We start from the raw sequence: 18,971 nt of genomic DNA, 5'->3' as shown, positions 1-18,971 counted from the left end.
TAAAAGCCTGGCTAAACAGGTATGTTTTTAGGCCATTCTTTAAAAAATTCAGAGAAGGGGAAACTCTAATTTCATTAGGAAGTGCATTCCAGAGTCCCGTGGCAACTCCAGAAAAGGCCCGGTTTCAAGTCGCCACCAACCGAGCCAGTGGCAACCACAACCGGACCTCCTCAGATGATCTTAATAGGTGGTGGGGTTGATGAAGAAGAAAGCGTCCTCTTAAACACCTTGGACCCAAGCTGTTTAGGGCTTTATAGGTAATGACCAGCACTTTGTATTTAACCCAGAAAATTATTGGCAGTTTCATGGGAACACAAAAAGTAGGGAAGAGTTTTTTAAAGCTACATGAAACTAATTATGTGTAGCAGTGCTTCATTAAGAACAGAACTCACCATACTGCGTCAGACCAAAACTCCATCTTGGCCATTATCTTATCTCCAAACACAGCCAACGCCACATGCTTCAGGAAGTTTTAACAGCTTGACACGCCAAGGATATCCATTTCCTGCTTTAATTTTGTATTATTATTATCATCATCATCATCATCATCATCATCATGCCTTTGAACAAGTGCCATGACCCTTTTACAGAATATCAAGGCCACATAAAAAGGAAGACTCAGAACCAGAGTTAGAAGGACTACTGCTTTGCCTATGACATATGCAAATACACTTCAATGAGTAAAAGATCTTTTGTTCTGTGAGCACCACCACTACTGCAGATGAATGCACTATCTTTCCTCTACAACAGGCCTTGACCCAAAGAAACAAACAAACAAACAAATCTAGGAGCCAGACCAAATATTTAGGAGCCAAGCAACCAACACATGACAAAATTACTGGACTTAGTGTCCAGCATTATGGAGAGGGGAAGTAAATGGACTTCTCCTTATCCCCTTCACATGCTTAGAACAGAAACAGGGATACCTGGAACAAATAAAGATTTTATTAAGCAACTCTGCCTTTGAATATCTTAGTCTAGGCACCATGGTTACATTTACATCTAGCCATGGCTCCTTGGTACTTGAGGTATGTCAAGCCCTGCTCTGCCCGTCAGCCTGCACCCACCAAACAGCACATCAATATTCTCTCTCACTCACATTGGCATCAATGCTTTGTTGGTAATGATCACATTACAGACAGGTGGCCTTCATTATCCATGGTCTCTTATACCCACAGTTTTGCGTATCCACGGTTGGGCAATGGAGACCTGACCTCATTATGCGCGGTTTGAAAAATATGGGAAATTCACCTATCCGCAGTTGCTGGGTGGCCGGAAATGACCTCCAAGGTCATTTAAACCTGGTTTAGTTGTAGAAGTCCAGAAAGACCTACCTCTTTATAGTGCCTCACAACAGTAAGCCTGCCCTGCAAGATGATATCTATACTCTGTGGGCCAACTGAAGTGTTAGGTTCTATATGAAGGCTCCCACAAAGATATTCTCCATAGCAAGCATTAACATTTTACAAGCTCTTCCTCGCATTTGTTGCCCCAGTTTCACGCAGTGCCTGCATCAGTGCTGCAAAGTCCTGGCAGAAGTAGCAAATGGGATGCTAATACCAAAGTGCAAACTATGGAAAGTTTAAAACAAAAAACACTACACCTGCTACATAAGGGACATTCACACAGACCATCAGACATTTACATAGACCATCAGAACCAGAAAATTATAGATGTTTGTTTTACTATCAAACTGGCACAGAAAACACAGTGTTCTCGGTATCTTATGGAGGTCCTTCCTCCAGAAATGCAGGTTTTCTGGAAATCTTAGAATTCCATGCAAATTCCATGGAAATCTTAGTTTCCCATGCAAACTTCACTCTCATTTGCATAAAATTTGTATCATTTTCTTTTAAAAATAGTATACAAATTTTCCTGATGCCAAATCCAAACATAATCTATTTATATAGCAAAAAAACACCTCTAATATTAATTCCCCACATTTGCTCTCTCTCAAATGTTTTTCAAAGTCGTTGAACTGAAATATGGGGGGGGGGGGGGTGTGTCAATCAAGACCAGGACTGTAGCTATACTTGAACAAGGTGGTGGTGGGAACAAATGGCCCTGGCCCCTTAGGGAGAGAGGGTCTGCCAGTTGGACGAGAACCTGCTCTTCCCTCTCCTCCTCCTGCCTCTCTGAAGAAGGTGACAGGGAGGAGGGACCATCTTCTTTTTTTGGCTCAGGGCCCACTCTAGCCTTGCTATGAACCTGAAAAAGGAACATTGGTCTTACCTGTGAAGGGTTCTTTTTCCCTATAACTGAAGCCCATCAGTGTGGGATCAGTCACTGAGCATGCTTGAGACAGGCTGCAAATACTTAAACGCTAGTTCCTCTCGCTAGAGGGCGCCATCCCCAATTCTAGGACTGAAGCGAAGAGTGGTGAAGCAGGTTGAGGCTTTGCTAAAAAATACCAACTCAAACAACAAAAAAGGTCAAGAACAAACTCCCCAATGAAACGAGGAAAAGGCAAGAAAAAAGATAGGGAAGAGACAGAAGCGGGGGACACAAACTATAACCCTGGAAGCTGTCTCCTTCCAAAAATGACCTAGCCCTTTCAACTATATATAGCCCTGGCACCCCGAGAAAAAACATCCAGGAGGACCTGATGAGCTCCACCTACAGGGAAAGAACCCTTCACAGGTAAGGCCAATGTTCCTTCCACCCCTGTACTGGAGCTCATCAGTGTGGGATGTGCCCAAGCAGTAACCCCGAAGACTGGGGAGGGGGAGGGAGAGAGGATGTTTTAGACCAGGGATTCTCAACGTGTGTGTCTCCAGATGTAATTGGACTTCAACTCCCATAATTCCCAATCAAAGGCCACTGGGGCTGGGGATTATGGGAGTTGAAGTCCAATTACATCTGGGGACCCCCACGTTGAGAAACCCTGTTTTAGACCACCTGCTGAAGAACCAAAGGCCGCCTGAAAAGAAGAAAAAGAAGGGATCTTATAGTGATGGATAAAGGGAGTGGTCGAACTCCACGTTGCTACCTTGCAAATATCCGCCAATGGCATTTGGGTGGAGAAGGCTGCAGTGCTATGGGTGGAGTGGGCCATAATACCCGCTGGGGGGAGCAAGTTCTGAGACTAATATGCGATCCTAATGCATGCCTTAATCTAGGCTGCCAAAGAGGATTTCAACACCTTCTGACCTAGATTATGAGAAAGAAAAGATACAAAAAAGGCATCATACTGCCTAGTGTCCTTGCTGCGTTGGATATAGAAACGCAAGGCATGCTGGACATCTAGCTTGTGCCAGAGCTTTTCTTTGTGATGAGAAGGGTCAGAAGGAGGGTAAGATGACATCCTGGGAGCGATAGAAAACCATCGCAAAAATGTCAGGTCCAATCGCAGAATAGCCTCATCAGGCTGGAAGTTGAACAGCTCCTTACGGACCAAGAGAGCCCTTAGTTCTGACACCCTGCAGGCCGATGTGATGGCCACCAAGAAAAGAGTATTATATGATAGAATCTTCAGAGGGATGGAACCCAAGGGCTCAAACGGTGGCAAGCTGAGGGCATTCAGCACCTTGTTGAGGTTCCATGAGGGGAAGCGAGGCACCAGCGGTGAAGCCAAATTGGAAGCTCCCCTTAGGAAATGAGATACATGAGGATACAAGGACTGCATCCCAGGATCCGAGATATCCAGAACCGAAGCCAAGGCAGAAACTTGTCTTTCTGGAGTGGATGGTTTCAAACCTAAGTCCAGACCAGATTGGAGGAAAGCCAGGACTTCAGAAACCCCTGCAGAAATGGGGTTAATGATCTTCCTATGGGCTCATCTGAAGAATGCTGCCAAGGTGGCTTGGTAGATGCATTAAGTAGCCGGGTGGCAGGAGGCTAAAATGGTATCCAGAATCTGGTGTGAATATCCTTCGTTGCTTAGCTTGCAGCGTTCAATCTCCAGGCGTAAAGTTGGAGCCAGCTGGGATCCAGATTAAATATGGGCCCTTGCGACAGAAGGTCCAGGTGAAGAGAGAGACGCCATGGTGGGGAGAACGACACATTGACCAGGTCCGTGAACAACACCCACCTCAGCCAGTGGGGGACAATGAGTATGATCTCCGCTTTCTCTAGATGCAGTTTCCTGACTACCTTTGGAAGAATCGGTGTCATGGGGAATGCATAAAGCAACCCCTGACGCCATGGCGCTATGAAAGCATCCGTGGCTTCTGCTTGCTGAGACAAGAACCTTGAGATGAACCTTGGCACTTGGGCATTGTGGGGAGATGTGAAGAGGTCTACTAGAGGAGTCTCCAGCCGCTTGGAGATCTGTTGAAAAACCTGGAGGATGTAACTTCCATTCCAAGAGATCAACTGACTGGCGGCTTAGCCAATCCACCTGCCGGTTGTCCACTCTGCTTAGGTGTTCTGCGGTTATGGACAGGAGGTGTATTTCGGCCCAGGCGAAGAAGAGATCGGATTCCTTCATCAGGCCCTTAGAACAATGACAGACAGATCTAGAGAATAACCTTTGGCTACCGTGCCCACTTCCCATTGATCCTGGGTCGTGGACAGCCACGTGAGGGTAAACTGCTGAAGCCTGCTCCCTATGGGCAGGTAGTCATTGTCATTTATTATACTGGGTGTCTGCGTTGGGGGCTCTATTGCCTTGTGGTCTGGAAGAGCCTCTGCTTTGTGGCCTCCACTGGTACTTTTCAGCACCTCTAAAGTTGGTTTGCCTGGTGTCTGTGCGAAAGGAAGGTGGATTGTGAAATTGTCTTTGGTTATGGAAGGAGCTACCTGGGCTGCGAAAACCTCTGCAGTAATCCCTCCTGGTGGTAGGCATAGCCTTCTTTTTATCCTTAGTCTCCACCAGAACCAGATCTAGGGAGGGGACAAAAAGATTAGTATACGAATAGGGAGAGGCTGTTAATGCGATCTTGGATTTGGAATCAACCTGCCATCCCTTAAGCCACAGTGATCTGGGCAAAACTACCCCAGAGGCCAGGGCTCTTGAAGTCTGTTGGACACAGCCAAGACTGCAGTCTGCCATGAATGCAGCAGTCTTAGCCATCTTATTAATGCTCTGCCTTAATTTGGAATTCCCAGGGGGTACCAAAGGTGCCAACTGCTTAGCCCATAAAATGGAAGCTCTGGCAAATATCGAATTAGCTGTGGCTGCCCTGATCACTGTGGAAGAGGCCTCACCTTTTTGTCCTCTGTAGACTTTAGCTGTTCCTGACTCTCAATATTCAGGAGAGTCCCAGATACCATCTGAACAATGGGCAGGTCCACCCTGGGTGTGGCCAGCAACGAAGCGATAAGGTATAGTGTTTCCTTGGGTAGGAGCCAATGGGTCTTCAGGAGGCAGGATTCTGCCATTCCACGAGCATCACCTGTTTAAACAAAGATGGGAAGGGCACCAAAGTTGAGGGGCCCAAAGAGGAAGGAATAACATTCTGATATAATTCTGGAGGAGGTGCCCCATTTGCTGGAGGTACGTCATTGATTGCCCGCTTAGCTTTGGATAAGAGGAAAGCAAAATCAGATGTAAAAAGACGTGCAGAAATGGGTGCCACGGGAGTGGTTTCCTCCTCTGAGCTCTCTCTCTCCTCTATCTGAATCCTTAAGCAATGGCACGTGTGACTCAGGTCTGAATCAGAAGCAGGCTGAGTGAGGGGGATGGGAGGGGTAGGAAGGGAGGGAGGGATTAGGTAAGGGTTGAGAAGGGACACTAGGAACAGGCCAACTAGGTGTCTACACTGGGCCCAGGGGCGTAACTACTATTAGGCAAGGGGAGGCGGCTGCCTGGGGGCCCCCATGCCTCAAAGCCCCCCCCCCGAGGCAAGTCACATGACTATATATTGTGAAGTGTGTGTGTGTGTATCAGCAAGGGGCCCATTTTAAAATTTTGTCTCTGGGCCCACTCCAGCCTTGTTACGCCCCTGACTGGGCCCATTGGGGCAGCTGGCAGGGCTGGACCCCTGGATTCCTGAGGGAATTTGGAGGGCCTCTGCCCAGAATCTTAGCCAGATGAAGACATTGGAAGCCACCTCTTGTGTCTAAGCCTAGGTGGCTTGGGGGCAAACCATCCATGCTCCAATAAGGGTATCGCCTCCCTCCTTGGGCTATAATCAGGGGAGGATGAAGATAGGCATCTATTAGGCCGTAAAAGTCTATTGGGGCAGGCAGAAGCCTCTGGGGGAGGGAAAGAAGGCTGCAGAGGAGCTGGAGGAGGCTGCAATTGCAGCTGAGCAATGAGAGGCAGGCATTTCCTGGCAAAAACAAGTCCTTCAACCACATAGCCACATTGGGTGGGAAGGCAGGGGGAGTCAGCCCCATCGAAGGGGGAGAGACATTACTTGAAGGCTCCCTGGCCTGTGTGGACTGGGCAGTCTCTGCAGCACCATCCTGAGCGGCTTCTCCTTGGTCCTCCAAGCCTACAGGCTCCTTAAGCATTCCGCTCTTCATTGGTCAGCTGGGGTTGTTTGCAGGGAGACAGCACAGGCCAGCCCATTTGCCCTCGACCACAACCACAGGGCATGCGCTGATGGATGCCCTAGAGTCACCCACCGGGTGCTGGTCGTCCTTCCCCTTCTTTGCTCTCTGCCCCTTGGTGCGCAGCTTAGACTGCTTGCATATGGCTTGAATGAGCAGCCATTCACTAAGCCGCACTGACTCTGAAAGCTTTTTAGCTTTTTTAAGCTTACTTCTGTTCCCCACCTTAGAATGCTTACTTCTTTGGGGTGCCTTGCAAGGCAATGGGAGGAGAATCGGGACGGGCGCCTCCGCCGGGGCGGGAAAGGCTGCAGCTGTATCGAGAGCTGCCGACGTGGATGGGATGGGCTACATCACCTCTTCAGCCAGATCAGGGGCAACAGACCCCCCAGAAAGAGAGCCTCCTACTAGCTCTTTGGTGTGGGCAATCTCATTAACGGCATCAACACGCCCAGTAGTGCTCAGACCAAAAAGAAGAAACACAATAAAAATGAAAGTAAAAGTTTCAATCAGCTGAATTGTATAAATAAAAAACATTTTTGGTCATTTGAAAAATAAAAACAATGGTCTATACGCAAGTTCCTTCCCACTCTTGCACGCTTAGGCAGAAAGAGCAGGTTAGAAAAAACGTTTTTGAAGATAAAATCCAATTTCCATCAGTGCCAAAACTCTCAGCATGCGAGCAGACAGGACCAGAACTGGGGATGGCTCCCTCTAGTGAGAGAAACTACCATTTAATTATTTCCGGCCTGTCTCGAGCATGCTCAGTGACTGATCCCACATGGATGAGCTCCAGTACAGGGGGAAAAGACACTTAATGTGCTTTAACAGTTAAGCAAATCTAAAGCTTTATGAGGAAATAAAAAAATTATTTGAATACTCAAATGAGTAAAACATATGTATGTCCCCTCCAGCACACTTCTTAATCACCTGCAAAATATTAATTACAACTTTGAAATTGCACTGGCATCCATTCATTTTTACCAACACATTTTATGAAACAATGCTTGACATCTGCACTAGCACTGTGAGCATGAGTCAGTGAGAGTTCTAGACTACCATCATTCCATTTCTACAGTGGAAAGGGGGATTTTTAACAATTTCCTGAAGTCCACTGTGCATCACCAAAATATATTAGAGGGTCATGCGACCTTCAGGGACATATTTTGGTGACACGCCATGGCCTTGAGTGCAAAAGGAAGATTGGTGAAAACTGTCTCTTCTCCCACTCAAGTGACAGCACAGTAATCTGGAATTCACACTGCTGCAAGCACACACTGCTAGTTCAGATGTCAGCCAATGACATTTTATAAATGGAAAAATTTCCGCCTGAAAAATAAAGCAAGGGCACATTTTCCACCTCACTTCTCTGTCTTCCTTATTGCCACTAAACCCATGAAGTGGGTATAGAGAAAACCGGGACAGGGAACAGCATTCCCTCTAAGGCATGCACATGCTCACAGGTTTTTTGATGTCCACTCAGTTAATTTTATATCCTGCTCAGGTTGAATCAGAAAGGCCCCACTCGGAATGCACATGTGCACACACTACCTTGATCCTGCTGCCCAGAACAAAACTCATTCCACACACAGATGAAAAAAATTAGAGGGAACTGCAGTGGAGGTGCTGCCTTGTGTGTACCACTATTGACAAAAAGATGTCAACTGCCAGGATGAAAAAAAACCTGGAGAACCATTTCTCCAATAACTACTACTAGTATCAAGGGTGGTGGGTGGGGGTCATTGTGACCAGGACCTAACCAACAAAGAGAGGACTGAAAACTGAATATTGAGCAACATGCACAATAATTAAAACTGACCAGTACAGATAATACTGCCAGAGAACTCATATTCAACTACAAAAGCGCATTTAGAAACAAAATATCAAGGTTAACATTTTAAGATCCTACTTCAGAATTCTCAAAATATGAAGCATTTTCAATGCAGTATAATTAACAGAATAAACAGTAAGGTGTATCTGTTGTATAGTTATGAAGTGCCACAGGAATTTACATTGAGCAGCATCAGCTCCATAGAATACAAATAGGAAATTGGCAAGTTATTACGATTTCTGACATTCCGTTGAAGCTCTGTAAATTATAACAGACCACTAAAATATATGGAAACTTTTAGCATTTATCAACCTTCTAACAGATAACGTGACTAAAAGGGCGGTTCTTGCCCAAACTAAAAGTGCTGCAGAGCTCCCTTGCTCTCCAAGTCACCCCTACAGAGCCACTTATTACCATTACTGCTTAACTAATTTTTTCATCAATCTATCTATATAATTCTCTTACACATACCCATCGCTAATCCCATGTGTGGTAGCTCTCGCAAGAGTTTGCGAGAAAGAGGAGGGGGAGAGAAAAGCGACGGCAGTGGGTAACACAAAGCCAAACGATAGGCCAGCAAACGGCCAGGCAGGCAGGCATGCGGGCAGAGAAAGCAGCAGTGACCGGGGGGGGGGGGAGAGAAAGTGGCAGCAGCTGGGGAGAAGAAACACTGGAGGGGGGAAGAGGAAGGGGGAGGGCTGAGAAGGAGGGAGAACTAGGGGTGAAGATGTTCTGCACCCGGGCCAGTTTTTGTTTTTTTGTTTTTAAAGAGCAGTACAGCAGTAGAGCAGACACAAAAGAAACATCACACAGTGACACAATTTTATAATTACCAGTTTGAGTTCAAGCTGTTCACTACAGAGATTAGTGAGAACACATCCACAATAGTGCACATTCTGATGCAAAGTTACACACCACAGTTATAGGTAGCTTGTGTAACATGTGCATAGACTGTATCAAATATAATGCAGATAACAGTCTCTACAAACTACAGAGTATGCATTGCACAGAAGTTGAGATTGTAGCAAATTAAGAGGATCCATGGAACAGTGATAATTTTGTAATCATTTTACCACCACTTAAAGAACTGATTGTTCCATTAAGACAATTATGATGTGTGTGCATGGTGATTATGTTTCATTTAAACAAACAACAACAACCCCAAAATCCAAGTAACTGTTAGATATATTTTTAAACAGCTGTTTTTGTTTATTTGACTCAGTAACAATCATTGCAAACTAAAATCTGTCTGAATCATAGTAAAAATCAATCCAGAATTTCCACTCGAGGCACAAACAACCAGGCTCAAACAATCACACTTAGGACACATTATGTGAAAACCCAGCTCCCTTGAGAAGTCCATAATGCTGGCAAAAGTTGAAGGAAAGAGAAAAAGAGGATGACCAGCAGCAAGGTGGATGGACTCAGTTACAACAGCAATGAATATACCACACTGAGAGACCTTAAAGGCCAAGTTGAAGACAGATCATCCTGGAGAGAATCTATCTATGTGGTCGCTAAGAGTCAACACCGACTTGATGGCACTTAATCAATCAATCAAATAAAGTCTGTATAAAACCTACTACACTCCATCTTAAGATGAAGGGTCAAATTATATGAGCCGCTTGATGCACGCACTTAAAACTTAAGTGGTCCATTTTTCATTTAAAACTAGATGAAAGAGCCCCCAATCCAGTCCAAGAGGATCTGCAGTGAGGATCTGCACTTTCTCCCTGTGCTGTTTTAACTGCAAGTGACTCCCCACACTCAGGAGGAGGTTTTCACAGTAAAAATGGCTTAGGAGGAAAGCATAGATCCCCACCCCTCACCCCATGCTCCTGGTCCAGACTGGGGCCCCATATATCTAATTTTAAAATGAGAAGTGGACCACTAAAAGCTTTGAGCCCATGTTTGAAGAAGATGCATGAAGCTTCTTATATCCTAAGACTGTTAGAAACAGCAGGCTTGAGGGCTTTTCCATCACAACCAAATGTATCTTTTTTCCCCCACCTCACCTTGACTTTTATTTATTTCATTTCTGTATTGCCCATTCACAATAGCTCCGGGTGGTTCACAATCAAAAATAAAACCATATAAAATATTTTACAACCGCACCCCCCCCCCAACTTTAGTTTTGCTTAACATCTAGCCAGATGATTGATTCTGGAGAACTCATTACTTGTGAGTTCATACTCCACCCCCCCCCCCCCAGTTTTAAAAAATAACAGCTATTATTTTTGCTTTCTTTTTAATCAGCTGATGTAATGTCATGGAAGAGCATGAACATGAAATACTCAACTGTAATCATTCACTCCCCTCCCCCCAATTTAAAATTAAAATTTGGCTTCAACCCAGTCGAAGATCCACTCATTTGGAAAATGGTCATAAGCAGAAATTGAGACATCAGCTCCTTACCCAGCAACAGCTCAGTACTTATACTGGCAAATAAGGCGCTTACTATGAAGGGGTGGTTGCATGTCTTGTTTACAAAGGAATAGCATTCCACAAGATCAAACAAGTTTATTGGTTCCACTTCAAATTTGAAACCTTTTGCAGGTATAACCAAGGCAATTTCTGTATTTGCAACATTTATCACCTTTTATACAACTATACGGTATATGCAAATATGGAGGTTATATTTTCAATAAACAGAAGAATTTTTGAAAGAATGTGGAAAATGTTAAGATTAGTTTTGCTGTAAGGATAAAAGACAAGTACACTGAGCTTTAACTACTAGGTAAGAGAAAAAATTGTAAATGCACAAGTAGATCGATTCACTACCCATCACACAGTTGTGTGTACATGTTCAGCCTACTTTCCAGTAGACTTATATCACCTGGCATTCCGTGTGTGTGTGTCTCCGTGTGTGTGTCCATCCCCCACCATCAACTTTGCAATGCCTGGACCAATATGAACCAAATCGGGTACAGTTGTAGGGACACCTCAACGGCATACTTGTGATGATGTAACTCACCTGAATTCAACATGACAGACATGTAAACTTTTGAAGCACAAGTGGGCTAACTTGTTGACAATCTAACAGATTTGAACCAAGTTTGGTACAGTGAGCATGACACACAGGGACACTTCAACCCCCGCTGTTTGTGATGCTGTCATCCATCCCGATTCAAGATGTTGGACACATGAACATTTGAGGTGCAAGTGGGAACCATTTGGACCAAATCTGGTACAGTTGCAGTGACACATAAGGACACTTCAAACACACAGTTTGTGATGTCATCCACCCAACTTAAAGATGGTGGACGCATGAACCTTTGAGGTGCAAGTGGGCTAACCTGTGAACTGCCTAACCAATATGGACCAAATTTAATCCAATTGTAGGGATAGTGCAAAGAAGGTAGAGGATTAGTTCTTATTAGAACTTTTTACTCTTGATGGTGAACCTGGACTGTGATCAAATTGTGGGCAAGCTAGCATTTGTCTTTGTCTAAGTGATGCCCTCTTTCGTTTTGCCCCATGTATATCCTATTTAAGGTGAGAAAGCTCAGTGGGAGCCTTCTAGTCAATTTTATACAGAATTGTGTTACCAATCCCTGGGTCATTCAGCTATAACTCGGGGCGGGGGGGGGGCATTAGCACCATATTGGATCACATATTCAGGTTTAAACTTTTTTGTTTTGTAGAGACCAGTCAAAGTCTTCTATAGATCTGAATCTGCACATCTCAGACTAGAATACTGATTTCTCTAAAAATTCCTAGAACATAAACCCAGCCCACTCTGCCAAGCTCTCCAATACTGACAAACGTTTACTGTTTACAATCTCACATTTTAGCAGCAGATTTATTACTACTAATATGAAGGCTACCTTCTTTGGAACATTTAGATAAAGTCAAAGACTGACACACTGATAAAGTTACTCATGAGTGGTCCCACTGAAATTAATCAGGATTAACTTGCCTCATCAATTTCAAAAGTACTCATAAGTAATTGAGTCTGGATGTAAACCTAAATGTACAAAATGTGAGTATTATGCATTAATCATGAAGCATATTCAGTACAAACAGAAATAATGATGCTAGCCAGCTTTTACATACTAATGGATCCCATGACAAAGTTTCAGAAATCAGCAGTAATGCAAGATTACCAAAGGGACCATGTCTGCAAGTCAAATAACCTGTCAGGAAATTAGCAACATCTACAGCAAGTTACCAGTATTAATATAAGTGGGGCAAGGTGACCCTTGATTAATACTCAGAATCTAATTTCTTAATGCACTTTAAGAATTTCTTAAGGCACTTTATACCTTCAACTTGTCAACTCTTAACAGATCATTTGGCTTGCAGGTAGGATCCTATCAGCAATCTTGTGCATTGTGACAACCAAGTGCCTACATTCCCAAGCTCAAGTAGTGCAAGTTTTACTTATCAGAAGCAAACAATAAGTTGTTTGCACGTGAGCAAGCCTCCAAAAATTCATTTGCGAGCCCTGTGGCAAGGACACCCACCTACATACAGATTCCCTCTTTCCTATATTTCGGAATTCAACATGTCAATTGTTTCTTATACATTATCTATAGGAGGGAAATCTGTACTCTGGCTGTTCTAGTTTTCCTTTAAAAGTACTTTAAAAGTTAGCTGAAAACTGCAGTCCTGCAGAGTGACTGAAAACACATCCCATCAGACGATGTGACTATGACATCACGTTCCTGTTCTCTGGGGCAGAGAAACTTCAATCAACCTTTATTACAGTGGTCAACCAGCATAGGGCAAATAAACTGCAGCTGGAGCTGCTTATTCTGCTGGCTTTACTCTGTCGTCTTCTAACTTCTCTGCCAACTAACAGGCCCCAAAATCCTATCAGGCTAATAAGTGAGCAAACTGCATGGGGTGGGGGAGTGGAGGGGGGGTCTTCTTCCAAATATGGTAAGTTTTTACTGAAAAGCCATAGAAGCTGGGGCTGAATAAGTAAATGAATAACTAACAATGGTGCCAACACATGTGCAAGGTGCCTTTTCTTCTACGACCATTAACTGCAGAGTTCATTTCTTGCATTACTGTTAATGAGTGGGGTGAGATGAGGGACACTGTTCCCTCTAACAGATTCCCAGATGTTGTTCACTACAGCAGCCAGCAACCTCAGCTGCAATAGCTTTTGCTTGGGGATTATGTGAGTTGTAGTCAACATCTGGGAATCCCTGTTAGAGAGAACACTGGTGGGGGAATCCCTACCCTACTCTAAGTAGTGCCACAGGTGCATCTGATATCTCTCAAGTCCCAGCTGAAGTACCAAAAGATTAGGGTTTCCATCCCCCTTCAAACAAGAAAAAGGAGCTTTGATCTACCGACTTCTTAGCCAGCCCCTTCCTTCCTGCTCTGCTCTGCTCTATATCTTCTTGACACTCCCAATGGTTTTCCCTTATGGGAGATACTCAGGAAACACAGTTTCTGTGGCCTTTCAGTGTAACCTAGTAACTGTCCCTATGCACAAATGCTGTTCCCTGCTTTCTGCTCCCACCTCTCTCCCACTCTACCTCCACTCCCAGGATCACCAAAGATGGTGGTAGAGAAAGAGGGTTCCTCAGTTCCTCCCACCCCACCCAGTATCCCACCCAGTATCCCACCCAGATCAGAGCTGAAACCTCCTCATATGCTAAAGGCCTGCAGCAGTGTTCCCTCTATCAGGGAATCCCAGATGTTGTTGACTACAACTCCCATAATCCCTAAGCAAAAGCCGTTGCAGCTGGGGATTCTGGGAGTTGTAGTCAACAACATCTGGGAATCCCTGTTAGAGCGAACAGTGGCCTGCAGTATCAAGGCAAGATTTTCACAGCCTGCAAAAGGGGCTGCAGATTGATCTGTTAAAACCGAAGTGGTTGGAAGAAGACGACCCCCAACTCCCCCCCCCCCCGCCATCCCCATGCAGTTTGCTCACATTAGTAGTTGGATAGGATTTGGGGGCCTGTTAGTTGGCAGCAAAATTAGAAGACGACATCAGAGTAAAGCCAGCAGAATAAGCAGCTCCTTTTGCAGTATATCTGCTCCACATAAGTTATGGATACGATATCATAATTGCATCAGCCAATGGGGTGCATTTTCAGTCTCCATTATTGTTAGGCTAATTTAAAAGTATATTTTCTTGAAAACTATAAAAGTTACAACAATAATTCTTGTTTCTCTACTTATTGAGTATGTAATTGAATGCAGGGATTGATATTAAGATCTGAGAGTTATTTTTTCATAACACAACTTTGAGCACAGTCTGCTTCTGTTTCCCATGGACTTTGGGGCTTCCCATAGAAGTCCAAAAGATCCAACATCAATTTACAAGCTCATAAAGTAGGTGACATTACAACTTATGATTATCTATACATTCATTCTAAGGTGGATTAAACTGGTTGCCCAGAATCTAAAGACAGTCATGTCCAAGAACCTGGGCTTGAAATTTTGGGCTTTTGTCTTTTGAATTGGAGCTCCCTGCCATATTGCAAACTGCCTTTGAAAGTGCCCTCAGTTTTAAATAATAAAATAAAGTTGCCACATGGCTTGAAGGGGTGCTGCTTGAGAAACAAAAGCCCAGAACTCTTCTTTGGGACAAGGTCATTAAACATTAGAATTCATGAACATTTGCACATAAGCACTTGCACAGCATGGACACGATCTGTTCAGAAAAACATATAAGGCCCTTTGAACATAAAAGGTCCTTTGTCTGAATGCAGCCACTGTCTCTTTTCCTAGAAAACTTAGGCTGCTATCCTATACAGTACAGTTATAGTAAATCCCACTGAATACAATGGAACTGACTTCTAAGTAAACTTTCATAGGATTGCACTATCAGCTACCAGTATTCATGCTTCTGAGGATGGCTTCACAACCAAGATTTCCAATGATTCCAGGTGGCTAACATGTTTTGATTACGGTTTTTAAAATGTAATAAAAGTCACGATTGAAACCATTCATTTTAAAGCCATACCAGAGAATGGACCATTCCAAAGCACCAAGATACTGAAGTAAAAACTCAGTGAACTCAGGAAAATCCTGTTGGAATAAAAATGTCTTCAGCCTACATTTAAGGACTGGCAGAGAGGGCCCTTTATCGTCCTTTACTATATATTCTGTCTACCTGATCTTCTTACACCTTAAGTGGTGAAATTACACTTTAAGTGGTACAGCGGGCAGGTTGCCGGTTTGAATCCCCACTGTTATGTTTCCCAGACTATGGGAAACACCTATATCGGGCAGCAGTGATACTGAGCGGGAGATGGCAATGGTAAACCCCTCCTGTATTCTACCAAAGAAAATCACAGGGCTCTGTGGACGCCAGGAATTGAAAATGACTCAACAGCACACTTTACCTTACCTGATCTTTACAAAACAAGTTGCATTTATTAATGTGGCAGGGAGTTCCATAGGGCAACAGCAATCACAGAGAAGGCCTGTTCATACATTCCCACCAAGCAAGCCCCCAAAAGTGCTCAGACACTCAAGAGATTCACATGGGAGGAGACTGTCTGTCCTATATAAACAAAAAATTTATAAAGGCACTCAGTTTTAGTTACTAAGATTATGGGGCTATTCTTACGATCAACAAAAATCGGGCTAGGAGAACCTAGCCCGATTTTTGTTAATCGTGTAAACTACCGGGCTCGCAGGCGAGCCCGGTGGCTTACAAGCAGGTCACCTGCTTTGGTAACCCTCCCTAAAGCCCGGGTTTGTGGCGCAAGCACTCCACAAACCCGGGCTTTCTGATCGTGAGTAGCCGCAGTGCGGCTACTCATGAGGAGACCCCCGGAGGGGAGGTGAAAAGCCGCCTCCCAGCTCTGGGGGTCTCACCAGCATGCCCTGCGCGCTCGCACAGGGCATGCTGGAGCTTGTGGCAGCCCCCGCCGGCTCCGTCACGATCCGGCTGTGGATGGCTTAGCCCACTTTCGTATAGGTGGCTGAGCCCACTCTCCCCATTCACCACCCCAAACCAGGTCTCGCTGATTGTGAGACCCGGCTCTAAGATTGATTAATCAGCATTATAAAACTCATACACCCTATACAAGAATGGCAACACAAGTGACATTTTCATTCTGCATGCCCATGGAAATTTGGAAAATATATTTGGAAAAGGAACCAAATATATAAGGCTTCCAATTCATCTAACTAGTCCAACACAAAGAAGTAGGGACGTGCACAGTTAACAGTTCATGTACCAGTCCCAATTCAGACAGCTCCACGGTCTTTGAGGTTTGGCTGAAACTCAAACTAGTCTGGCAGTTCAAGGCAGCACCAGGGGGGCAGGTGCGTAGCAGCAAGTTTTACTTTAACAGTAAAGATGGAGGATCTTACCAGCTGGACTGCCCCTCCAAGCAGCTTCCTGCTGCTGCAGTACTCCCTCACAACCCACACATGGCTCTGTCACTCACCTGGCCTCTGTGACGTGAAATTCGGCCGAACAAGTCTGTCGGAGTGGTACACAAACCGTGATCTGTGCACACCCCTACTTCAGTGTAGAAATGTGTGTGTCTGTGGAAACCCCTACACTTAAGTATGTCTCCCACTCAATACATAGATTTAAATCTGTGGCAAAAAGTCAGTCATCAATCAAACATATTGCAAAGCACAAATGTAATCAAGCTGCATTTTAAAAAATGGGGGGAGTTGAGAGAAGAGATGCTGTACAACATTCTCTCATATTTTGATCCAAAAAGGGTTAACAGGTCAACACCAGAATGTATTTTTTTTCACTTTTGCATTAAAACATGCAATTTAGCAAATAAAGCAGGATGATGTTTGAACATGTTAAGACTTTTGGAAAGAATACATCTTCCTCAGCATTTTGTATTCCTAATATGCATATTAGAGCATGTTATAAAAGCATTTCACAAACCACAAATGGCCTACTGACATTTTGTTCTATCATCCAACCCACAAGCTGAACAGACATTTCTTTGCAGCTATTCCTGTATTGCTCATATCCATATTCACCACTGTGAATAGTTTCAGATTCTTGCAACTCCTTTGCACTACAGGCTAAATGTAGAAGACTACTTGAAAGGATGCCTACCAACTTTTAATTCCAGAAAGGCCAAAAGACATCACTTTCCCAATCCACCATTCCTCTATCTCTTTCTCCATCTCTATCGTGTGTGTGTGTGTGTGTGCGCGCGCACACACACACACCCAACTTCCCTATTACTTCATCTTCCCTAGTAGGATTTTGGCCCATTTCCTTCACACTACTTGTTCTTGCTTAATGCAGCATCCACTGGTGGAACTCAGGCCTGCAACTTTCCAGCACTGGAACCGGAAAGAAGCACTGAAACTCCCTCACAACTGGAAAGAAGACACAGCTACTAATTTGGTCGTATCCAGAAGGCTGGGACAGGGAAGAACCTTTTTGCAAGAGGAAGTGTCTTCCCAGTTGCATCTTATCCTTTGCAGTGCACGTATAGTGCGATATTCCTTCAATGTAGCACAGTGGAGGGTTGGGGAAACGACTCCCAAGGAGGACCTAATCAGCATAGCAGATGACAGAGAAACAACTTCCTGAGTAGTAATTTACAAGGCTCAGCTAAAACATCAAAATAAAAAGGCAACCCTAAATACAGAAAGTGACAGTATGGGCGGTTCTCGTGAAGTTCTTGCCTACGATGGTGGATAACAAAACCATGGATGACAGGACATTAAGCCAATGGAAATCTGGGGGTTAGGTTCTAAAATACTAAAGCAGCAAGGGGGGCAAGAGAAGATTACTTGCAAGGACGAGGGGGAGGAGGTGTATAAAAGCAAGCCCTGGCCAGTGATGAGTAGTGATGTGCGAAGAACAGGTTCGGAGGTCTTTTCACGGACCTCCAAACCAGTTTAAATGTCCAGCTGTTCCACTGGTTCAAAGGTGGGGGGGATTCCTTTAAGGACCAGGGAGGGTGCACTCCCCCCCCCCCCGTGTGCATTTTACCCACCAGCTCTTATATTAAGATCAGTCCCGCAGGGCAGCAGCGTACCTCCTTGCCGCCCCAGTATGTCTCGGACCAGAAGTGGAGGCAATGAGGTACGCTGCCACCCCACAGGACCAATTTTAATGACAGCACCAGCAAAGAAAACACACGGGGGGGGGAGAGCACCCTCCCCGGTCCTTAAAGGTATCCCACACACATACCTTCAAACCGGCAGTCACCGATTCCATTCACACCACTAGTAATGAGAGCCAGTTCTCTGAGGAGGGTGAGGTGTAAGCACTGCCCTTGGAGTCGGCCACACTGGGTAGCCAGGAGCATTCTCCCACTCCACCAAAAACCATGGATACACAAAACCTTTTACCGCGATTAACAAGGCTCATCCTCTATTTTTCAACCATGGATATGTGAAACCACAAGTAATTAAACCACAGATAACAAGGTCCACCTGTAGTCTAGCCTTAAGATGTAAGAGCAGTTCTGCTGGATCAAATCAATGTTCCATCTCGTTAAGCATCCTGTTTCCAAGAGTGACCCAGATGCTTCCAGGAATTCCCAAAGCATAAAGACCAACATCCCCCCTTCCCCCCAAAAAGAGAGAGGGAGTGTGTTAGTTTGCTCTTCAGCTATTAGTATTCCCAATTATTATCCTCCTTAGTGGAAGACTGGCTCCGTGAGTATCTGAAGGCAGACCAGTCTAACTGGTTCCTGAACACTCTAATCCAGATATGTCACATTAGTTATCTGAAATACACCCATGGTTGTTGCAGAAGTCATAAAATTCTAAGCCCACCCAGAAAACG

The 18,971-nt window shown here is 44.6% G+C and overlaps 1 protein-coding gene across 3 annotated transcripts in view; it reads right to left on the bottom strand.

Annotated features, from left to right (window-relative positions):
* MAP3K1 (mitogen-activated protein kinase kinase kinase 1) overlaps positions 1-18,971 on the bottom strand; it is a 98,301-nt gene that overhangs the window by 72,951 nt on the left and 6,379 nt on the right. The window contains exon 1 of one of the 3 annotated variants that reach the window (XM_053299310.1): positions 17,280-17,316. The exons of 1 other annotated variant lie outside the window; for it this stretch is intronic. In XM_053299310.1, the coding sequence (XP_053155285.1) occupies positions 17,280-17,311 (32 nt within the window). In that variant the 5' untranslated portion in view covers positions 17,312-17,316. Of the gene's footprint in view, positions 1-392; positions 465-17,279; positions 17,317-18,971 lie in introns of those variants that run through there. One more of the 3 variants, XM_053299309.1, reaches the window with a different exon arrangement.

This window comes from Hemicordylus capensis, chromosome 2 (genome assembly GCF_027244095.1).
Source record: "Hemicordylus capensis ecotype Gifberg chromosome 2, rHemCap1.1.pri, whole genome shotgun sequence".
NCBI lineage: Eukaryota > Metazoa > Chordata > Lepidosauria > Squamata > Cordylidae > Hemicordylus > Hemicordylus capensis.
Note: the sequence above shows the minus strand (reverse complement) of the source record. Positions and strands in the feature narration are given on the sequence as shown.